The sequence below is a fragment of the Amblyomma maculatum genome, chromosome 2 (assembly GCF_055883805.1).
Source record: "Amblyomma maculatum isolate TAMU_Amacu chromosome 2, ASM5588380v1, whole genome shotgun sequence".
Classification (NCBI taxonomy): domain Eukaryota; kingdom Metazoa; phylum Arthropoda; class Arachnida; order Ixodida; family Ixodidae; genus Amblyomma; species Amblyomma maculatum.
In genome coordinates this window covers 164896393-164919076 of record NC_139345.1, presented here as the reverse complement: position 1 = coordinate 164919076, position 22684 = coordinate 164896393, and the positions used below count along the sequence as shown (strand labels likewise).

The 22684-nt window shown below is 42.9% G+C and overlaps 1 protein-coding gene across 1 annotated transcript in view; it reads left to right on the top strand.

The window, feature by feature from the left end:
* The first annotated feature begins 1886 nt into the window (after positions 1–1886).
* LOC146200338 (uncharacterized) overlaps positions 1887–22684 on the top strand; it is a 31772-nt gene continuing 10974 nt past the window's right edge. Inside the window, exons 1-11 of the mRNA XM_084595504.1 lie at positions 1887–1988; positions 7788–8001; positions 9170–9238; positions 9315–9423; positions 9479–9510; positions 10055–10090; positions 10260–10292; positions 10379–10429; positions 20410–20454; positions 20551–20586; positions 20716–20760. Coding sequence (XP_084451630.1) covers positions 7794–8001; positions 9170–9238; positions 9315–9423; positions 9479–9510; positions 10055–10090; positions 10260–10292; positions 10379–10429; positions 20410–20454; positions 20551–20586; positions 20716–20760 — 664 coding nt within the window. The 5' untranslated portion in view covers positions 1887–1988; positions 7788–7793. The remainder of the gene's footprint in view (positions 1989–7787; positions 8002–9169; positions 9239–9314; positions 9424–9478; positions 9511–10054; positions 10091–10259; positions 10293–10378; positions 10430–20409; positions 20455–20550; positions 20587–20715; positions 20761–22684) is intronic.

The following is a 22684-nucleotide window of genomic DNA, read 5'->3' as shown; positions in this document are numbered from 1 at the left end:
CATAAAGAACACCGAATAAAGAGATATATTACAGATTACTGGCGATTTAAGATAAACGTTGTTATGTATTAATAAGCGTAAGCTGCAAAATGTAAGCAGGTGTTTGTAAATAAGGTTTGTAAAAAATAAGTGTTCCTAAGGAGGCCTTACGAAGCACAAGCTTTGATTCGCATGTGCACTGTTTTTCTCCGCGTGTTAATAGCGCTCATGGGCAGTAGCCTTTATTCCCTTACGGGCAAAATGAATGCAAAACAGCATGCTTCGCTGCAAACATTAAGTACAAATTGCTCATCTGGACGATTTGTAACTGTCCGCAGGAAGAAATGTCGAGAGTTTCAGATAGCGATTCAAGCATAGCGCGCTGCTCCGAAGGACTACCCAAGCGTGCACAATGTCTCCAGATAGACGTAAGATAACGGCAGGGATCAGTTTAAGCACCTGGAATAAGTCGCCTCTTTATTAATTATCACACTAATTGCGTAGCGTCTGAAAATCGCTTCAAAGAGAACCGCACACCCCCTCTGTACCCCCGCTATCCCGCGGCCGCTACGCGGCGAACGTGGCACCCCTGTTGCACGTCGCGCCCTCTCGCGGGAGTCGGTTCTTGTCATCGCAAAAGCGGCCCGCTCTCCGGCGCCGGTCGTCACACTGCCCAATATTCTAGAGCACTATACCGCCGACTATAGTCAGAACAGGACGCAAAGATGGCGTCGGCTGCATACTGACGTCAGATGTGACGTCATGTGAATACCCCCTATAGTTTAATTATCTGTCCACGCTGTAATGCACAAACACCCTAACGCTACGCAAACACCTGTTCTACGCATGTGCAGCGAGTAACTGCAGTGCCGTCGCGCAAAGCGGAATCGCGATATGTCCAAGGTCAATGTTCTACCATGGTATGTCTTCTGGCTAGAGAAAAACGTTGTAAAAATAAACACTCTCCGCTAAAATACAAAAAGGCAAAATTTTCGAAGTATAACTCGGGCAAAGATTTGGATACAGTTTAAGTTCAATTTGGATACAGTTTGTTTATATTAATTTGTGATTTGCTGATGATGAAAATGACAGACGAACAGGTCAACCGAGTGCTCGCAACGGCGAGAAAGGTAACGAAAGTTGGCGCACCAGTCGACCAGTCTTGCTCAGCGAGCTCACGGCCCAAAGGGCACTGGTGCGGCACGCCTGCGAAGCAGCAAGACTCAGCGGTGCCCTGGAATAGGGGCGCCGACCTTGTGAAGAGGCCGAAGATACGAAGACATCGGCCCGCCGCAAAACCCAGAAAGTTTTTAGAGCAATAAATGTTTTCTCTCTCTCTCTCGCGCACAAATATCGCGCACGGGATTTCGTTCCATATATGATCCTAGAAATTAAGACTTTCGCCTTAAAAGAAACTAGCAGTCATTCCGCCATCCTAGAATAGCTCCAAAACTGTAAGTAGTTGATCTTACATGCACCCACCACCCTTTTCGTACTGCGACGTAGTTCTCTTCACGAACGGCACTGTCGCTCTCTGAGAATGCTTCACCGCACTGCACTGTCGGTGCGGTGAAGCCTCCTGGAAGTGTGGTTGGCTTGTTTCCCCTATTTCGCTCTAATAGAAGAGACGACATTTACCTTTTTTCAACTTTATTCTTCCTTTTAATTTTGTGATTCAATTTTGTGTGATACACGCGAGGATCGGGCCTGCCCCAGTACAGCAGAATGCAAGCCGATGAGAACGTACCGGTTTTTTTTTTTTTACTATGTGAAACTTAATTCTAACATCTTTTAATAGCTTTGAAAACCTCTAAATTGTTTAATTGGTTATACATATTTTTTCATGATACATTTCTTACTTTAGCGCTTTTGTGTTTGACCACTTCGGCGCTGCCGTCTGGCGTCGTCCCGCCGGTCGCCGGTCTTGCGGTATTTGGCGCGTAGCGTGCCAGTGGGAAAGTTTCACATGGTTTCACTGCGAAATTTTCTGGAAACTGTTTTGTGCTAAAGTAAGTGTTCATTTACTTTGCTTGTGTTCGTGATACGCAAAGTGAAAGATATATTTAGGTGTTGACTGCTGACATTAGCGTCAAACATGTCGAGGGTGACCGCCCGCTACGATTATGTTCGCGCACGTAGTCTACCAATCTTTTTCTCTATGGTCTAGGGGTCTATCTAGCTCGCGCTCTAGTGATTCGCGATTTCCTCTCACATGTCGACCGTTCCACCTTGTATGTTGCCATCCGAGCAATTTAGTCTTCACTAGCTCTTTTCAGCTATTACATCACTTTCTTACCGTTGTTTGCTGTGCTGTAAAGAAACTCGAAATAAACTTCGCTTTGCTTCACTGAATTGCAGTGGCGTGGCCAGAAATTTTGTTCGAGAGGGGTTGTCGTTGCTACCCCTTCTCGATCCGTATAGAATTTGTCGAGGGATCAAAAAAAAAAAAATACTTTCACAAGCATTCGAAATATGGTCATACGCAGCCTTATGGATACGTAACAGGAAAGTAAAGGCGCAGTATCTGTCACACTGGTTGCGTGGACACCTGAACCGCGCCGTAGATAAAGGGAGGAAGGTGTGAGTGAAAGTATTAGATGCTGCAAACGATTACATGAAAACCGCGCACTGTAAAAAAATAAAAAGTAAAAGATGTAGCTTTATAAAAGAATATATTCGCATCCCACAAATTGTGGCAGAAATACCTCATATCAATGCTGCCATGTTCTAGCTATTTAATACACAAATAAAATATCGCGCGAACTTTAAAATATATGTCAGTTTGAGACCAGCAAAGCAGGGAATACTGCTATGAAGAACGTAAAGGCCATAAAATAAAGAAGTTGAAGTCAAATATTTTAACGAATCTTTGTTGTTTGAAAACCTTGTTTACATTTTTGTACATGTACAGCAGACAGAAAAATCTCAATGACACTGTCCTTCGTTTCAATGTATGAGGTGTGACACAAAAGAAACGGGACTAAGTATGTAGCTTCAAAAAAAAGAGCGAAATTGATTGAGAGGGTTCCCAGGGATCAGACTGTAAATCAACACTACTACATTGAAGTACTAAAAAGCCTTTGTGAAAAAATTAGAAAAAAATGGTCACAGTTGTGGAGTGATAAATGGTTGTTGCAACAGGACAATGTACCCGTTCACACGGCCCTCTCTGTCAAACAGTTTCTAACCAGCAAAAGCATTACTGTGATGAAGCATCCTCCTTATTCACCTGATTTGGCTCCATGCAACTTTTTTTTATTTTCTAAAGTTAAATCTTGCTTAAAGGGAACCCATTTTACCTCAGTTGAAGAGGTTCAGGCAAAAACAGTCTTCTGAAGGGCCTTCCAAAACCTTGTTCCAGAACTGTTACCAGCAGTTGCAGCACCGAATGCAGTAGTGTGTGAATGCTGAAGGCGACTACGTTGAAGGTGATAATGTTACATAGAAGCGATTCTGAAAGTACAATAATTTATTAAACCAGTCTAGTTTTTTTTTTTTTTTTTTTTTTTTTTTTTTTTTTTTTTTCGCACCTTCTTTTGTGCGGGAGAAGCCGTTACCGATCGTGCTATGTGACTGCATCAAGTCACACTGAAATCAAGTCGCAACAAAGAGTGCATATAAAGACAGGAGTTCTGTAAAATATACACCAAAAAGGCAAAGTACCATGCAATATTACAAATGCTATGATACCGCTTAATAATGAGAAAAAAAAAAAAAAAAACCTGGGAACAATGTTTATCGCATATATACACAAAGCCTAGCAACAAGGCATTTAAATATGTGTATGTATCTACAGTACACCTATGTATCTAAGCAAAAGTCACTCTGCATGATGTTTCAAACAAAGGAATTAAACATGTTGCGCAATCAGAGATAGCAAACTTTACGCATGAAGGACAGACGATCCAGCTGCAAGAACAAAACTATGATCGCGAAAATCAGGATCTGTACTTGGGCAATGCTGCGTTTGCGACAGCACCGTATGGGTGGAATAATACAGGAAGAATGTAGAAATCAGTACCAAAATGTGTATTGTAAATGCCTTCACAGCGGCAATTATTCTGCACCCAAAATTAAAGAAGGGTATGGCCCTGGCTCAGGAAAAAGTAAAAGCAGGTAGTTAGAAAGGAAATTTTTCGTTTGATAAACATATTACAAAAGCGTAGTACAAGTTTTACAAAATATATATCAATCAATCAGTCAATCAATCAATCAATTTTTATTTTCACCGAAACAAAATATACATGGCGAAAAAAGGGGGTGGGAGAAAAAGCTGCACAATAGCAGCTTGACAAAGCTCCAACCACCCTGACAACAATGACAGCACTGTAACATTTCAGATTTTTGTTCAGTGTACTAGGAACTGTACAAAACGAAAGTAAAAAGAAACATCTAGTTACACTAATGCTATTTTATAAATAACTGCTCTATGTACCTTTTAAGTGTCGTAGTCTATATGTCTTGCTTCGCAAAGTCACTGAGTGTGTGGGGGAGTGTGTATTCAACGCGTTGGCGGCCATAACCTGTGCGCGTGACGGGAACTTTCCATGGTAGTTTATGGCGATGAGGGTATATGTATTCTTGCTTATGGAGATTGGCGAGTGAGAGGAATGTATCTAAATTGCCCTGCATTGCTGCATTGCTGCAGTGTAATTTTTTATTAGTTTGTACTTGTATATGCTATCGGCTTTCATTATTTTGTACTTGTAGAATAGAGGTTTAGTATGCTCGTTGAATGGAACACTTTCTATCGCCCTAACAGCTTTTTTTTGTAGTAAGATTAGTTTGTTTAAATTATGCGCACTAGTGTTTCCCCATGTAGTGATGTAGTCCATCACAACCATCGCGCCCCTAGTTATTTTTTAAAATACTGGTTATTTGAACACTAAGGTACTGCAAATTGTCAGTGAATCATGAGTGACAATGAGAGTTGTGAAGCTGTCAGTAATTTTTTTTTATGACAAACAAGCGGTTATTTGAAATTATTTGCCTAAATAAATGACAATCTATGTTCACGGCCTGGTTTGATGCATTGTGGGGGACATGCTTAGAAAGTCACTGTTTTACCGGAAGGGCAAAGCAATTACTGCAATAGCAGCACATTGAAAAACTAAATCTACAAGCTTGGCATCACGTGTGCACAAACATAGACGCGTCTTATTTCATTACCACGCACACTCGCAGTGAAAATGTCAGCGTGAGCAAGAACATCAGTATCAGCTACCGTTGCATTGCCACTCGCTCCAATCCGAACTAAGCGGAGACCAAGGGCCTGCGTGGCCCCTGCAGCCAAGATTTCAAGGTTGCTTTCAAGATAAATCTCTTTGGTCCCGGTGCCAAACGTATACTGCTCGGTATACTACACCGCCAAGACAAAAAGGACTTTCTGGAGAGGTTGTGATTACGTCAAAGTAAAGGCGATGCCTTCAAGCAAATGCATTGCTATCAGTTGAGTACCTACAGCAATGGCGGCAAGCAACCATTCTTTCTTTTTCTCGTCTGCCAGAATGTGCTCAAAACACTGCCAGGCCAGATCCACTTGGCCAGAGCAATTGAATGCACATGTGCTTTGTCACCTTATCTGATAGTGTGGCTTGTTTCATTATTCTTCCAAGTGGCAGTTGTTCGAAAGGCATTCTTTTTTAAGGCGTGCATATTGCGGCTTTACTTAGACAGAGCTGCCATTTTTAACGCAATAGTTGTTAAAGGCACCATTCACAAGAAAAATTCGGTGTGGGCGTTGGCATCGTTGTGAGTAAAAAATCATGGCCATGGCTCTGGCAGGTGTTAGTTGGCAAGGGGCAGGCACTGGCATGGTTGTCGGGTTGAGAAACATCATGAGACCACATGACGCGGCCAAGTTGACAAAGTGCTGCCAGTCGGAGATGGGAGGGTGAGATGGGAATACAGCCTTCCATGACCCTTGCATGCAGAGTTGTACACATTGCCCCTAGGCCTCATGGGGACATTTCTACGGCTTGGTTAAAGTGAGGGCTTATATCTATTTCGGTTGGTCTTTCCTGTTATGTGGTAGCTTAATTACGAGTGCTAATGAGTATGTGTGGGATAACACAAGCACCAGTTGAAAGATTACTGGTTAAGTGAGTAAGTGATTGCACGCAAACGAAAATCTGCAAGGGGAGCCCCGGCAAATGGGATCCATTAAGTAATGCTGTCACATCATACCTTTAAAGGAGCTTAAATGTTCTTCCTTTGTCCTCTCCTCGCGCGAACCTGTCTTAAGTTTTAATTCACAGATGCAATGCGATGGGCACAGATAGAAAAAAAAAAAAGCTATGCGTTGTGGTGAACAGTTTCTGACATTGCCATTTGTTTGGGATTTGTTTGATTGAAGATTTGTTTTAGAGCATGAGCTCTACTGCACTTCACCAAGTTTTGGGTGAGGGTTGTCTCAGTGTTCAGATTGTGTGCCTGCCACATGACCTCATCATACCATGTGATCATGGCATCAAGAATAATTACATAAAAAAAGTAAATAAAAAAAAATAAAAATGCCACAACATTCTGCCATCAGATGGTGCCACCAATACATTAAACATATGACACAGTGGCGTTTCATGGTGTCTCAATGAACCAATGCTTGATAGCTCTGTTCAATAGCATCGAATGCCTTGAAATATTTTATATGTGCATGGAGATACTATATGCATAATTATGATATAGAACCAGCAGCCTGCTGCTAGCTTTATGGAGTGCAAGACAAACCTTTAATTAATTCTATATAGCTTCATGGGGCCAGTCTGTAGAGGGTACTTGCACAGTCGGTCACCAAATGTCAGTGCAAACACAGTAATCGCCCCATCCGAGCAGGAAAGTGGCACCAGCTCAATTGGAATATGAGTGAAGAGGACATATTTTGAATGCAAGGATGTCCATACTGTCAGCCTGCATGAAAGCAAGCTTTATGAGTGATCTTTGCTGCAGTCCACTTTTTTTTTTTTTTTTTACTTTTGAGATTTCCTTTTGGAGACCAGGAAAGAGTAGAGACAACACTGGAGACTATAGCGCTGATTCCCATGTGGAATTCACATTTTTTTTTTTTCAGTTACAACGTGCTTGCAGTTCTTTATCATAAGGGCATTTCCAAAAAGGTGCTCACATTCTTTAGAAGTGAGACACACCCAGCTGTACTTGCGATGCATCACGAAGAAGTAAAAAAAAAAGGATGATTGGTGGCATCGGCTCTGTAGCCATTTGTGCAGCCTAGTGCAAAGCAGAATGACATGTTCAACAGTCGCTTGAAGTCCTCACGTGCACAGATTTCATCACAAACAAGATTTCACAATTACTGCAAATACCATCCACACAAGAAACAGCTTGAAAAGCCGATTAGCCTGTCGTTTCTTCAGCAGACGAAACAACCGTGGCAGCAGATGGCGAAAAGTACGACTACAGAGACACTAGTTCGTGTGATCGCCTTTGGGGACACTTTCAGAGTGGAGCTGCGAAACTGGAACTGTTTAAGAATGTCATATGTACACCTGCTGTGTTAGCACAAAGCAAAAGTCACTCTTTGCTTAATAAAGTTTCAGGCTGTGAATACATTGGTATTTGTGTGTGTTAATGTGTACTGGAATTTTATTGTCATTGTATGTGATCTTTTATTGAGTGTCTCTACTGTGTACTTACTGAGGGCATGGTCACATCCGTGACATTTAACCTCTGCCTCTTTTCTCCACCAAGAATTCGTTGTTCATTTGCATGTGAGTGGGTAAAACACGCTTTTTTGATGGCACCTGTTGTGGCTTTTCTTACATTAATCTTATTCTTGCATATCCATTTTCCAGCAGGACATGTATGCTGTCGTGCTTTTCTCGGAAACAAACAGAATGGCGGTAGTGGCATCAAACTGGCTCATGGAAAATGACACGAAGTGCCTTTGGCCAAAATCCCTTTGGCCTTCGACGAACAGTGAAAACTTCCAGAAGTTAGTGAAAGCGAGGAGCCAACTTGATGTGAATTCCACGAAGGCATATGATGTCAAAATCTTCAAGAAAACAGGTATGACACGTTCACTGTCCACAACAGGGCATTTCGGATCGTTTCTCTTTATGGTTCACAATGTGAAACTGAAAGAAGGAACTGGAAGATATTAAGTCGCAGTAACTGCGTGAACAACTGTATTGCATAATTTAGACTCTTTTATTGTTATGAAAAATATGCCTAAGGTGAGTTCCTTGTCACGAAAAAAAAAGAAAATTGACAGAGTGCCAATACACATCTTTTAGTACTCCCTCTGATGTATTTTTTTATGTGATAAAAAACTCTTGTTTCTGAGGCAATGATTTTGTTATCACAAATGATAACGTGTCTTTGGCATATAATGTGCTGCATGTGTGGAATAACATTTGTTTGAAGTTAGCGCTGATGTTTTTAGTTTCTTCTTGTGTCGTATCCTATTTTGCACTACAAACTTGCTTTAATGCCTATAACTTACAGATAGGATATATGTGCTAGTAGAAGCGCATTATTTTACTGTAAATTAATTTTTTTAATGTAATTGGCTGTGTGCCTAAGCATTTCTTGTGCATGTAGTGTGTAAAAGATGTGCTACATTAATGAGGGCTACACAGTATAATGCTTTCATGAACTGTGATTATGTTAGTAAATATGTTACAGATAGTGTCGAATTTTTGAAAAGTATGCGTAATGCGCAGGTATATGGGCACAGAATTAAATTACGAAAACATGCAAAATTATAGAATCTCTCGAGCAAAGAATAAAGTAAAAAAGGATTGGTTTTAGGTCGATGTCTCCACACTTTACATTAGCTCCGATACAACTCTGGACAATGCACAATTTTTTTTTTGAAAATTGAGTGCTTTAAAACATGCGGAATTGCCGGTCTTTTTTTTTTTTTTTTCTTTACAGAATGAGTTCTTATCACAGAAATGAGCCAAAGCAGTACAGCTGAGACGCTGAAACTGCTGCTATGTTATGAAGGGGCGATGTGTCTCGGCAGAAAGTATTTAATCCAGCATTGATGAAAACTTTCTTTCTGCAAAATCTCGTGCATCTCTATAAAATCTCGAAACCTTAAAATTTATTTTAGTAAGTAATAATTAGTTCGTGGAAGGGGTTGTCAAACACTGCAAAATGCAAATTGTATTTGCCATGGTTTAATTCTTGGCCTCAGATATTAAATGCAGCTTTTAAATGTCTCTTACAGCATCATATGACGAAGCAAGGCAATACCTGCCCAAATCAGAATGTAGCAACACTGAGAACACAAGTAAAGGTATGTGCGTCTTATTCTTAGGTATACAAAAGGTGCCTTTGTCATATATATACACTTCAATCTATTTTTTTCGCAGAGAAGAAGAGAGGCAAGCGTCAAAGGATAGCTTCAAGATCATGCTCATCAGAGTCGGAAATAGAAGAGGAGGAGCTGGGCTTACCTGACACACCTCCTCACTCGCAAAGGTAATACCTTGCTGAAAACAGAGTGAGGCAAACTTTACATTTTTTTATATTTCAGACGTGACCTTGCAGAAGGGGCCAAAAGAAAAGGTAAGCTTACTTGGGCAATTTTTTACATTACCGAAGAAAGTCTACTAGTTGAGAACATAATTATGCATCGAGGATCAGTAATGTGAACATTCTTTTGTTATTGTTGAGCATATACGTGCTACAGCGTATATTTAAAGTTTGGTTCTAAAGGTGATGGCTGTTGAGTGGATGCCCATGTGATAACCTGCTGTTTTTTCCTTATGTGGATCTCCTTTGTCTCCTTGCATTGACTTGCGTCTTCGAATTTCTAGGTTAAGCAGCTGATAAACAATGATCACTCAGCAAAAGGAATAAACTTGCGCTATGGGTAGAAGAAGAAAGAGACTTGACAACAGGACAGAGCGCAATAATGATCACTCTTGTGTAAATGTGTTAAGTGTACCCAACTATCATTTTAACAGCTGTTCAATTATATTCTACTAACTTCAGAAGCAGTGTGCATTTCCATTAAAGGGTTTTGACTCACTTTCTTACGTTGCTTATTAACTGACCTAGTTGTCTGGCAGGTATATTAATGTTTGTCGGATTGTTTGTGCCTGCGCAGGAAGTCGCCAGCGGAAATCACCTTCCCCCAGCCCAGGTAAGAGGTGCTTTCATAAAGAAATGTCGTGCTCATTTATGCAATGCTTTTCAGCATTGTATTGTTGCAAAGGCAGCCTGTTCCGAATGATACTGTTTCTGCAACTTTTTATGCACTGCAGATTAGTGATTTTGTCTTACCATTTTTTCTTTTTTCTGTTATCACGCAGATCTACCAAAGCAGGCTACATTCATGCCTGAAGGTAAATGTAAACAAAACGATTCTGTGACCTTCTCTTTGCCTGAACTAGCCGGTACTGAGACGAGCATCTCTGCTTATACCTTTCAGCCGCAGGAAACTCCATAATAGCAACTTCTTTGGGTGTGTCATATCATACCGGTAAGGGACAGCGTTTGCACTGTGGCGTTTTGAATGGCCTTTATACATACTGGCATTTTTGTATGCTGTTTTGATTTCCATTGAGATCCATTGCAACAGCTTCTGCATGGTTTTTAAAAGACGAAAAGAAGCCATATTTGTGGCTCAATCTTGAGGTGACCGCAGTGTTGAAGGGACACTGAGGAGAAATTGAAGGTGGCTTGTGTTGGTTGATCGGCAGCTCCGAATAATCAAACGCACGCAAAAAAACAACCTCTTACTGAAAACTAAGCTCTCGTAAGGCAGGAAAGACCAGGAACTAAAATACAGATATCGCTGGCGCAGCCCTATCTCGCGAATACAAGTGCAATAAGAAAAACAAATTGCCGAAGCTGAGGAACGTGCATATCTGTCAACCTTCCCGATTCGCCTGGGAAACGCCTAATTCTTGGCCGAACTTTTGAATTGTACGACCACTGCCTTATATGTATCTCTCAATAATTTGCCTCTGTTTGCTCAAGGATGGTGTTTACGAAAGCTACACCGAGGAAACTGCAGCTGCATGTTGAAGAAGTTAGCGCAAAACTTAGACAAAGAAGAGTCATGACAGTTGGCAAGTGCTACTACCAACTGTTTTGAGTGAGTGAGTGAATCAACTTTATTGTCCGACAGTAAAGGGCTCTTTCCTACCCCAGGCCCTTCCCCCTAGAGGAGAGGCGCCTTAGGGAAGGTGGGAATCCGCTTCTGACGCTGGCCAAAATCCCTTGGATCTCAGCGGCCTCTTCAGCCTGTCGAACCGCTAGCAGCTCGTGTTCCGGTGTTGGGCTTTCCAGCAAAGCCTCCCAGGCTTCTCTACTATTAGTGTTGTTTGCCCTGCTGGGGAATGCAAATACTCCCATATTATGTGGCTCAGGGTACCCCCCTGCCCGCAAACCCTGCAGCTCTCATCTTCAGAATCTGGGAATAGTATATATTTGTTCAAGACCGGATTTGGATAAACATCTGCTTGCAGACGCCTCCATGCCGTCATCTGTTTTCGATCTAGAGTCTTGTCTGGCGGGGGTAGTTTTAGATGCTCCCGTCTATAATATTGCGTCACATCATAATGCGACAGCAGACGCCTGTCTTTGTTGTAGCCTTCTTCAGCTTGCTCATTCCAACCTGCTCGGCAGTAGAGATCTCGAGCTAGGTTGTGAGCAGCCTCGTTGCCACTAACAGATTCGTGTGCCGCGGCCCAAATCAGATTAATTGACCTATCCAGTTCTTTTTGTCTTAGAATTTTGAGTGCCATGGGAGATAACCTCCCATTACCAAAATTTTGAATTGCAGTTTTACTGTCGCTCAACACATACGTGGCCTTTGTGCCGACGCAAGCAAGAGCTATTGCAACCTCCCCTGCCACATCAGTATCATCGCTCTTAATAGATAGTGCCGAGATTGAGCCCCCTCCCCTGTCAACCACTACTGCTAAGGTGCCTTCCCCCTTTTTTCCACCCGCTGCAACTAAAAATGCTACTGCAACCTCTGCTCCTTCGAATATATGCGTTCCAGAGCCTTAGCCCTTTTTTGCCTTCTCTCTTTATTGTATTCCGGGTGCATGTTTCTCGGTAATGGGGGGAATCGAATGCACTCTCGTACCTTCCATCCTATGGTGGCCTGCATGCCCCCTCCCCTAACCAGATTCAGCCCCTCTTTTTCAAAATTGCCCTCCCCACCCTCGTGGTGCTGAGCCTTTCTAGCTGCGAGACATTTACTGCCTCGGTCAGTTCCGCCAAAGTATTATGCATTCCCATAGCCAACAATCTCTCTGTGGACGCAGTCATAGGCAGCCTCAAAGCCCTCTTGATACATTTTCTCATAAGAGAATCAATTTTCCCCCTTTCTGAAGCCATAAGTTCAAGTAGGGCGTCGCATAGCTCACTCTACTCGTAATAAAGGCCTAAACCAATTTAATCCAATTTTTTTCTCTAAACCCCCTTTCTTATTTGATATTCTCCTGAATAGACCCATAGTATGCATGGCATAGCCTTCCAGCTTTTTGATGGTAACTGCATTATGGCCATTCGCCTGCAGATCTAAGTCCCGGATCCTAATAGTCTCCACCTCCGGAACCTGCACCTCACCTACCAGAATCTGAATTTTTGAAGGCGGTTTATTTCTAAGCGCCCTGTCTATGTAATAGGAATAATTCCGAATTTTCTGGAGAGCACTCCAGGCCCCTTTCCACCATGTATGCTACAATACAGTCGGCTGCCGCCTGGAGAGTTTGCTCAATCTCTCCATCACTGCCCTTGTCTATCCACAAATTGTCATCTGCATACATGCTGAATTTAGGATTCGGGTTACCAAGCGCCTTTAGCTGCCCTGGCAACTTTCTCGTGGCCATATTAAACAGTAAGGGCGACAGAACCACCCCCTGCGGTGTCCACCTACTTCCTAGCTGGATCACCTTCAAAGTGTTCTGAAACATTATCTCGGCTCTCCTTTCTCTGAAGAAATCCCTGGTGTAGTTGTAGGTTCTTACCCCTACTCCTACCTCATTCAGTCGCTCTAGGACCGCTGAGTGTTTAACATTATCGAAGGCCTTCTTTAGATCCAGCCCTAAAATCATCTTCACATCCTTTGTCTTAGATTCCACAATGTCATGCTTCAGGAGCAGCATAACATCCTGCGTGCTAAGGTGCAGCCTAAAACCGAACATTTCATCCGGCCATAGCTCTTTCCTCTATATAAATCTAGACAGCCTAGCCTGCACTACATGCTCCATCAATTTTCCGATGCACGAGGTCAATGAGATTGGCCGAAGATTTCTTATTCCAGGTTTCTTTCCTGGCTTCGGAGTTAGTATCACCTTCACCATTTTCCACTGATCAGGGATTTTCCCCTTCATCCAGTATAAGTTCATAAATCTATTGATATCCGTAATAGGAGCTATCACCTAGATTTCTTAGAATTTTGTTAGTAATGCCATCCGGGGCCTGGTTGGTTGGTTGGTTGGTTGGTTCATAGGAAGGGAAAGGCGCAGTATCTGTCACACTTGCTCTGTGGACACCTGAACTGCGCCGTAAGGGAAGGGATGAAGGTGGGAGTGAAAGTGGATAGAGAGAAAGGGGGGCCGTAGTGGAGGGCTACGGAGTAATTTCGACCACCTGGGGATCTTTAACGTGCGCTGACATCGCACAGCACACGGACGCCACTTTGTTTCGCCTCCATCGAAACGCAGCCGCCGAGGCTGGGATCGGGGCCTGGTGCCGACTTAACTTTAAGGTACTAACTATTTTGGCCCTCACTTCCACCTCCGTGAAACCTGAATCCAATTCCAAATTTTCACCCCCCTCGTAGTCTTGAAGTTGTATTGAGCTGGTCTCCTCTCCACCAATTTTTTCATGAATGCCTCATCACTAAGGTCCCTACACCATGTTTGCCCTCGTCTGCCCTTTGGATTTTTCCTGGTCAAGTAAGTGCCTTAACAAGTTCCAAGTCTTGGGGAGATTCATGCCCCTCTCCATCTCTCCCCATTTGCTGTACCACTACTGTTCGCACAGCTTGAAGGCATAGTCTTCAATCAATTTGCTAAGTTTAGCTAAGTACCTTTTCAGATTGTGATTCTGCCTGCCTTGCCTCTTCATATGTTGCTCCATGCTCTGCTTGGCCTCCCACATATGCAGCAGCCGACTGTCTGCAACATCCGCGGTACTATCCCCGCTATTTTATTTGGTGGTGCCCTTGACATCCACTACAGTTCATAATCTAGAACTTTGTTCTCATCATCTCTGTTACTTCTAGTCTGTCTGAAGCTATCCCACTCTGCCACATATAAAGGGGCCTCCTTCCTGGGCTTAAAATTACCTTTCAAATCCGCCCTGACTATCCGCACAAAGTGTATCACTTCAAAGGTTTTGCCCTGTATTGTGCCACTCCCATTCACCTACGTTCTTGCTGGACGCAAGATCTGGAGACGAGTCTTCCGGATTTATCATGAGAGTTTATCCCAAATTGGGATAATCCTCCCCTAACATTCTCCCCTTAATTATTAATAATGGCCCTAAACATAGTCTTTTGTTGCCTAGGCGGGCTATATATGTTTAGAATGAAAGTGTTAGAGTCGCCCTTCTTGCCTGTAAGAATTTCAACAAAGATGTTTTCCACATCTTGGTCTTCTAGGTCATGCACTACTGTGGCTACATTACGCATTACAAAGGTAGTAACTCTTGTGTTCTCCTTTTTATCACTATGGTAGCCCTTTTACCCCATTAATTTCACCTCCCTTTGCCTCCTGCAAGGCTATAGTGAGAGGCTTCTCCTCTAGTCTGGATAAAATCTGTCGCATTATCTCCTGCTTACACCGAAAGCCGTGACAGTTCCACTGCCAGGTTTCAGTGACACACCTATTATTGGGCCTTCTGTCCATTTTGAATATGTGAATGGTGATTTCATATATTCTGATCTTCATAGCAGCCATCTCTTCATCTTCTTCTATAGTTCCCATCTATGCAGTTAGTAAGTCGATAATCTATCTTAGCGAAAGCTCCTTCCATTCTCACTTCCAACAACCCTATGGCCCCAACTAATCTGGTTATTTTGTCCTCAACACACTCCTCCTGATCTTCCTTCTCTCTAGCTTTCCCTCTTTTGAGGGGGAGCGGTATTCCCCGAAGTCGCCTTAATATCTCCCATACCATCCTTGACTAACGGCGTTGGGCTCGTAATGCTATTGAGACTTCTGGGCAAGCTACTGTTTCTGCTCCATTACCCCTGTTTTATCATCATGATCATTTCACCAATTTCCTTATTTAAGGTCGCCAGTGTGTCTTGAAGTTCCCTATTCTCTTTCTCTTAATTTTTCAATCTTTTTGTCCTTGTCATCTTTAACCCCTGCCTGGGAAGCCTTGCAATTGAATTACCCACCCTGCTGGACTTCTGTGACGACCTCGCTCCAGTCCTTCCCTCGAGGCGCTCCTTCCCCTGGACTGGTTCTGTTGTTGGCGTACCTCCTTGAGTCTTGGGAATAACTCCTCCTTGGCCTTAAAGGGGCCACTTAATTTGACTCTGGGGCAACTTTGGTGGTGGTCCCTTTGTATTTGCAGAATGCTGGCTGTCGTTGCAGCCTCCTCTTCTCTCTGTTTTTTCTCCCATTGCCGCTTCTTGAGCTCGTTGGGAATCCTGTGGATTTGCTTGCATTTCTTGTCTCCAAGAATATGCTCCTTTCTATGAAGTTGGCATCTCGACATACAAGTGTGGCCATCAGGTGGGGTTTCCACCCGTACCCTCTACATTTGACTCTGGCCGGATCCGGGCAAATGTCCGCTCTGTGACCAATTCTACCGCAGGCCTCAGGCCTGCAACTTCGTATTTCTTGTAAAGAAATCACTTGTTTGGGTAACCTCCCACCATAATTGTCCACGGCACCTTGTTTTTTTTTTAAAAAGACCAAGACTGTCGTTGACTGCTTTCTTATAACTACGATAACTTCAGGATTCATCTTATGGTTCAGAATATCCATAATATCCACCTTCGAAAAGAATCCTTCAATAACATGAATGACGCCCTTGCCGCAATTTTCCGGTGTGGCCATGTATACAAAACCTGGGACATTCTCCCCTTCGTACTTCAAAGTCTGGAGACTTGCATACTTCATTTCTCTGCCACCAACTGTTGTTAATATGATTGGTGGTAGTGCTTGTCAGTTGTTGTGTCTCTTCTTTGTCTGTGCTTTGAGCTAGGTTCTTTAATATGTATGCCCACGGGGTTCGTTTTTGGCGTGCCTCAAATTGCAACTGCAGAGCTGGAGAGATAATCCAAACACCCCTTTAAGTGCTCTTCAGAGGAAGTTCATGTCTTGGCACGCACCTTTCTATTGAACGAAATCTGCTGTGAAATTTGTACAAGACTCGTTATACTGGTTGATTGTACAGGATGACCCTGTATCACTTGAGAGCCCTTGTTGATGAGAGAGAAAAAAGAAGACTGAAAAAAAGAAGTGCAGCTGTAAAATACCACATCTACATTTAAGGAAATAAAAGAATTATATAAAGGTAGGAGAGAAAGTAATAATTAGCAACAGAGTGAACCCATGGTATGCGGTGCCTCACCCTAGTGCATTAACCGCTAGGCAATGCCAAATGCTAGAACAAAATGCGTTACCATAGGAGCACTTTCACAGGTTGCATATTTCGTTCAAGGGAAGAAATTGCTGTCATAGCTAGCTGGTTCCTTAGTAAGTTCGCAGAATCCTTTTGTTTCCTGACTAGTATTAGGAGGTGTCACTGACACTGATGTCCTGCATTTTTGACAAGAGTCAGATTTTGCAGAAACATCTCAGAATAAGCATTTTGCACAGTGCAAAAAATGAAGACCAGTGAAGAAACACACACAGACAAACCAAGCACTGACTAACAATTGAATTTTTTGTTAAGAATTCTTGCTTAAGTAGGTTCAAGTGTTGCCTCATGCAGGTGCACAAGGCAGGAATAACACAAACAAAAAAAACGGACATGCCAAGCCACATGTATGCACAAACTCATTCCATTGGTAGATTGCCATGAAGATAATTGACTTCTATCTGGTGTAATGCCACTGAAGGTTTTGCAGCATCGAGCAATCAAATACATGCCTCCACTATCTCCCTGCACACTTGATCTCTGTGTCGAAAGACATTGGCACGCTTCAAATCCGGTGCTTATACAATGTTATTTTCTTTGCTGCAGTCGCGACAATGAATCACGAAATTTGAAGAGGCAGCCGAGGTGTCCAGTGACCTCTCTTGTTCCCTCAGGCGGACATTGAGGCACCTTCCAGTCTGTCCATACTAGACTTTCCCACACGGAACGGGTATTTTATACACGACCCCCATGTTGCATGGCACGTATCTGTTGGCGTGTCCAGCAGCGTGGACCTCGGCTGATCCATATTCTTCCTGACCGCGGCACAATTCTTGCCGACATTGTTCTTGGCAGTAAAGGCCACCTCTATGCCGAACCTGCCAGCAACTTTTTTGAGGCGACGTGAGAGCCCATGTATATAAGGGACAGGTGCAATCCTTTTCCTTGTTCCACCGGCACTTTTTCGGGCTTTCCAGCCAACCCCAACCCCCTTCATTTTCATCAAGAGCCTCTCCTACAGGCGGGCCAGACTTTGTTTGAGAAACCCAGCCTCTTTTAGCCTTCCAACCTGTGCGTTGAAGCTGCCTTCTACTGAGTGTGGGCATGACCTGTTCAGTGACAACCCAAGGCATGGCTATGCCATCGTTTACAAGTCTCGAGTGACGAGAATTGTGGTTCAAAGGGGCTTCCGTGACCGCGGTGCATATTTCCAATACACATACTCTTCTTTTAAGAGCAAGTTAATGTCCAGAAACTGGATGTGCCAATTATTGGGCAACTCACGGGTAAACTTTAGGCCCTTTCCTTTTTTCTTGAAAACTTTCAACAGCTTTACCGAAGTTCTCATGTCACTTCCTGCTCTAATGAACATCAGGTAGTCATCTACATACCAGCACGCCCTGATTGCTAGAAACTTGATGTCGTCTTCAAGGGCCTTGTCCATCATCCCAAGGAATATGTCGCTGTGGATTGGGCTACCCTTGAACCTATGCACACTCCTGATCGTTGCATGTAGGACTGGCTGCCCCACTTCACGAAGGTCGAAGCCAGGTAGAAGGAAAGCAGTTCAAGAAAACTGTCAACAGCGACACCACTGGTATTCACGAAGGTGACCTCGTCGTTGTCCTCCGTTATTTGCTGTTACACTGCTCCCATATGGCTGCCATGTGGTAGCAAGAAGAGGTCCTTCATGTCAATACTCAGCTGCAGAGCAGGTTCCCGGGTTCTATTGCATAAGGAACTCGACAATGCTGCTGGAGCCCGGGATCAGGAAGGGATTCACAATTGTTAGGGACTGCAATTGGTTCTGCAAGAAACCAGGCACCTCGTACTGCCACGTTGACAGTTTGGAGACGATGGCACGAAACGGAATACCCGGCTTGTGTGACTTGGCCGTAAAGAATAGGTCCAGTAGGCACCCATCTGCCGCCTTGACTTTTGCATATAACCTCTTCAAATTGCATTCACTTGGCAGAGTAAAAGCTTGTCTTTTTACTGCTGCTTTGTTTTGGCGCGTGCCGATGTCGTCTTTCGGCTCAGAGATCAAGTTTGCCGGGAAATAGTGGAGGCATATCTTTGATTGCTACATCGAGCACCTCGCATGCTGCAAAACCTTCGGTGACATTACACCAGGTAGAGGTCAATTATATTCATGGCAATCTACCAGTGCCATGAGTTTGTGTGTACGTGTGGCTTGGCTTGTCCGTTTTTTTTGTGTGTGTTTTTCCTGCCTTGTGCGCCTGCGTGAGGCAACACTTGAACCTATTTAAGCATGAGTTCTTGATAAAAAATTCAGTTGTTAGTCAGCACTTGGTTTGTCTGTATGTGTTTCTTGACCGGTCTTCGTTCTTTGCGCCGTGCAAGATGCTTACCAACTTGCCCAGTATTCAGCTTTGTTGAAGTCTCATAATATTTAATCTCTTAGCGCCGGCTGTTCTGTTATTGTCTTGAAATGCCCAGAGCTGACTGGTGCACTGATTTATGGCACGGTACTTCATTTAGCTTGGCTTGCAGCCTAAGGAGGAGTGGCTTGACTGTAAGCATTTCGCACGTGTAAACACTCAAGAAAGCATAGGAGCAAACAGTGGCTTTGTTGGTTCATATTAAAGATTACATAGTTGGAAAAAAATGGAAGCAATTGCTCAAGATGGACCCGCGCTCTTTTTTTCTTTTGCCCCACTGCATCTCTTGCTGCTATTTAAACAGATTCTACTAGTCAGTCGTGATGATGGCTTGTCGGTGACAGTTGCTGCACCTGTAACTTTGCTTACTGCCGACAGTGCCGACTTGTTGCCGCTCAGGTATTCTTGGATTCCAGCTAGCTAGCCGCATCGTTCCGCTTTCAGAATTATTGCACATCCTTGAATGCTGAGGTCACTTAAGTGTAGGCTGGAGTTGTTTATGAGAACTTTCTCGTTCCGTTCGGGAATGGGCTTGTAGAAAGGCTAGTATAATGGAGGCAACAATTGATAGAAAGATGCCTGCAAGGTCCAGCCAGCAGTGGCTTTCATTTTGGCTTTGTTAGACCGCACTGCTTGCTGCCAGCAATCACAGAGTCCATGTCCTCGTCATGGCTTATGTCATTGCTTTAGCGACTTTTAGGCTTTTATGAGTTTGAAGCAATTCTTCAGCATTTCCTTTGGTATGCACACGGCAAAGTGTTTAACATAATTGGGAAAAATCATTTTCCTCACTTTGGTTTCAGCTCAGATACAATCGGCGATAGGTTTTCGTCATATGAAATTACTGTGGTGCAAACTATTTCGGCAGTCTTGTCAGGCCCATTCAATCATTCAAAATTTTAGTTATTTCAAACATTTCTTCTGACCCTTTGAAGGCCGAATTAACAAGGATTTCTTGTATCTGTTCCTTATTTCTTGCGTTTCCAAACTACCATAGACTCCACAGGCAACCATCAGCCATTCTCGCATGTAATCTGCGGTCTTTTTCTGATGGATCCTGTGGGCCAAACTACCAGTGCTGCTTTTATGCTTTCTCGGTAAATTGATTTTCAAGAACAAAAATGGGACTGAGTTGTTTTTAATGTCAACCTGAGAAATACAAGCTTGTCAAAATACCTAGCCCTCCACTGTCATGTACCTCGTAGGTGACGCCGCAGATTTCATGTACGCATTTAGCTGATGCCCTTTTTGATTGTTGGAAGCATTGTCATCGTGATGGCATCAAAATTTCTTGTTGAAAATTGAACCAAATGCTTTTGCCATTTGCAGGATGTGGTTGCTTTCGATTCAGTTGTTTTTCAGGGGAAGTAGTGTTGAAATACTAATTCTTCATTGATCAGAACCGTGATTACAAAGAAGAAGCATTCCCAAATGCTTTCTTAGGTTTTTATGATTTCTTCATGCATGTTTACTAAGCTACCAGAGTTTGTTCTTTCAGGTGAAGGGAACAGTACTCCACTGCTTCACATCTCCTGCGTTGAAGGTATGCAGCAGCTCTGACTTCTATATTCATTGTAGAGACCTTATTCTTTACGGGAATGGTCATCTTGTTTTGACGTGTGTGAAATTCTTTTCCTAGAACCATGTGCATCAGCACCGAACGAAAATTGTCGAGGTACGTCAGGACAGTTTCAGTCTGCATGCTCATGTTATTGCAGCACATTTCCAGTAAGAGGAAGTGACTGTATGTAAAGCCTGCATTTTAAGTGTTTTTTTCTTTTCTTCTCTTCTCTCTAATCTTTAGGACATGACGAAACTCTGGCATCTGTCGTCAAAAGGGAGATTGCATGTAAGTCGAAGCATTTGTTCGTTGACGTGTCAGGCCACTGTTTCCTTTATAAGCGTGTCAAGGTCTGTTTTCTTACTTTAAATTTTCTAAAATGATCATTGTGTGTCCAGGTGCCAGAATTTGTGACTATCTCAATAAAAAAAGCATAGTCTCGAAATGCTCGCAATGCCCCACTCCTATTGGTCAGCTCTGATGGATGGACAGGGCGACCAATGGAGCAGGGCATTGTGAACGTTTCTATGTTGTTTTTGCATTGAGAGCGATACGTAATCTGGCAGAGCATTGTTTTATCTTTATTTTTATCTTTTTTTTTTATTGTTATATTTGCTATGTTTTATTTCTCGGATAAGCACTGTGTAATGTGTGGGCATGACTTAGGACAGGTAGTAACCGCAGATCCGGATCATGAAAAGGAAATAACAAGAAGAATAAGATTGGGATGGAGCGCATTTGGCAAGCACTCGCAGATTATGACTAGCAGCTTACCGGTATCGCTCAAGAGGAAAGTATACAACAGTTGCATCTTGCCTGTACTCACCTATGGGGCTGAAACGTGGAGGCTAACCAAGAGAGTTCTACTTAAGTTGAGGACAACCCAGAGGGCTATGGAACGAAAAATGGTAGGGGTAACGTTAAGAGATAGAAAGCGTGCAGAGTGGGTCAGAGAAATAACTCAAGTTAACGACATTCTAGTGGAAATTAGGAAGAAGAAATGGACATGGGCAGGACATGTAGTGCGAAGAGAGGATAACCGATGGTCGCTGAGGGTAACAAACTGGATTCTAAGGGAAGGAAAGCGTAGCAGGGGGCGGCAGAAAGTTAGGTGGGCGGATGAGATTAAGAAGTTCGCAGGGGTCAAGTGGATGCAGCTAGCACAGAACCGGGTTAAGTGGAGAGATATGGGAGAGGCCTTCGCCCTGCAGTGGGTATAATCAGGCTGATGATGATGATGAATGTGTGGGCTATTTTGGATGTTTAACTGTGTTTTGTTGAATGAGTTGTCCAGTGTGCGTCTTGAGGAAGTGTTACCTTCTCTGTTTGGTGTTAGGATGTGTTCTACAGAGTCTGCATGGATTTCCTCTGTTCTGTTCCAAAGCAGCTTCTTGACAGATATTTCGGTGGCAGTGACGCAAAAGGCCCTCTATAGAACCCAGGCAGCAGCATGCATTTATAGATAATGTAGCATGCCTATCAAGTGCACATCATCTTATACCGCGTGGCTGATACAAAACATCCTTGACCTAAAAATATAACCCTTGTTAATTGGTGTCTCTTAAGGTTTTGTACCTATTGTGCATTACACACTACGGGTAGTAAACTCTTGAGGGGAGATGCGGGGCGAAGGGGTCAATTTTGAACCGTTGCACCAATTTCGATAAAAATTTTAGCGATGTATTATCTTTTCTTTATTCACAAGTTTCATCACCTTAACGCAAATAGAAAAAAAGTTGTAGCTGTCATAATGGGTAATTAAGTGTGTCAGCTTAAGAAAACTATCATTTCAAAACTAATGAAGACATACTAAGCGCTTGTTCTTAGATAACTTCTGGGAAGTTCATTGTGCAGGATGATGCAAATTATGAGTTATATATGACATAGTTGCAAAATTTGAGAACGAATTTCGTTTTTTCTGTTATGTCACATATTTGATATCTTTTTTTATCTTGGAGAGTAATTAGGAGTCCAAAAAGTACCTTATCTTGTTCCCAAGAAACTTTTAGGACAGAAAACACCTCGAAAGGAACCTTTGGCGAAAGAGTCTAGAAATGGTAGCTTTCCTATATATCTGTGCTCTTGGAAAAAGTACAAACCGAGCAAAATGAGTTCAAAGATTTCAGAACATGCTATTTAAATTTATGGCCTAAATTAATAAATTATAGAGACTTTGTGCATATGTTGTGCTGTCCTTTTCAACACGACACTG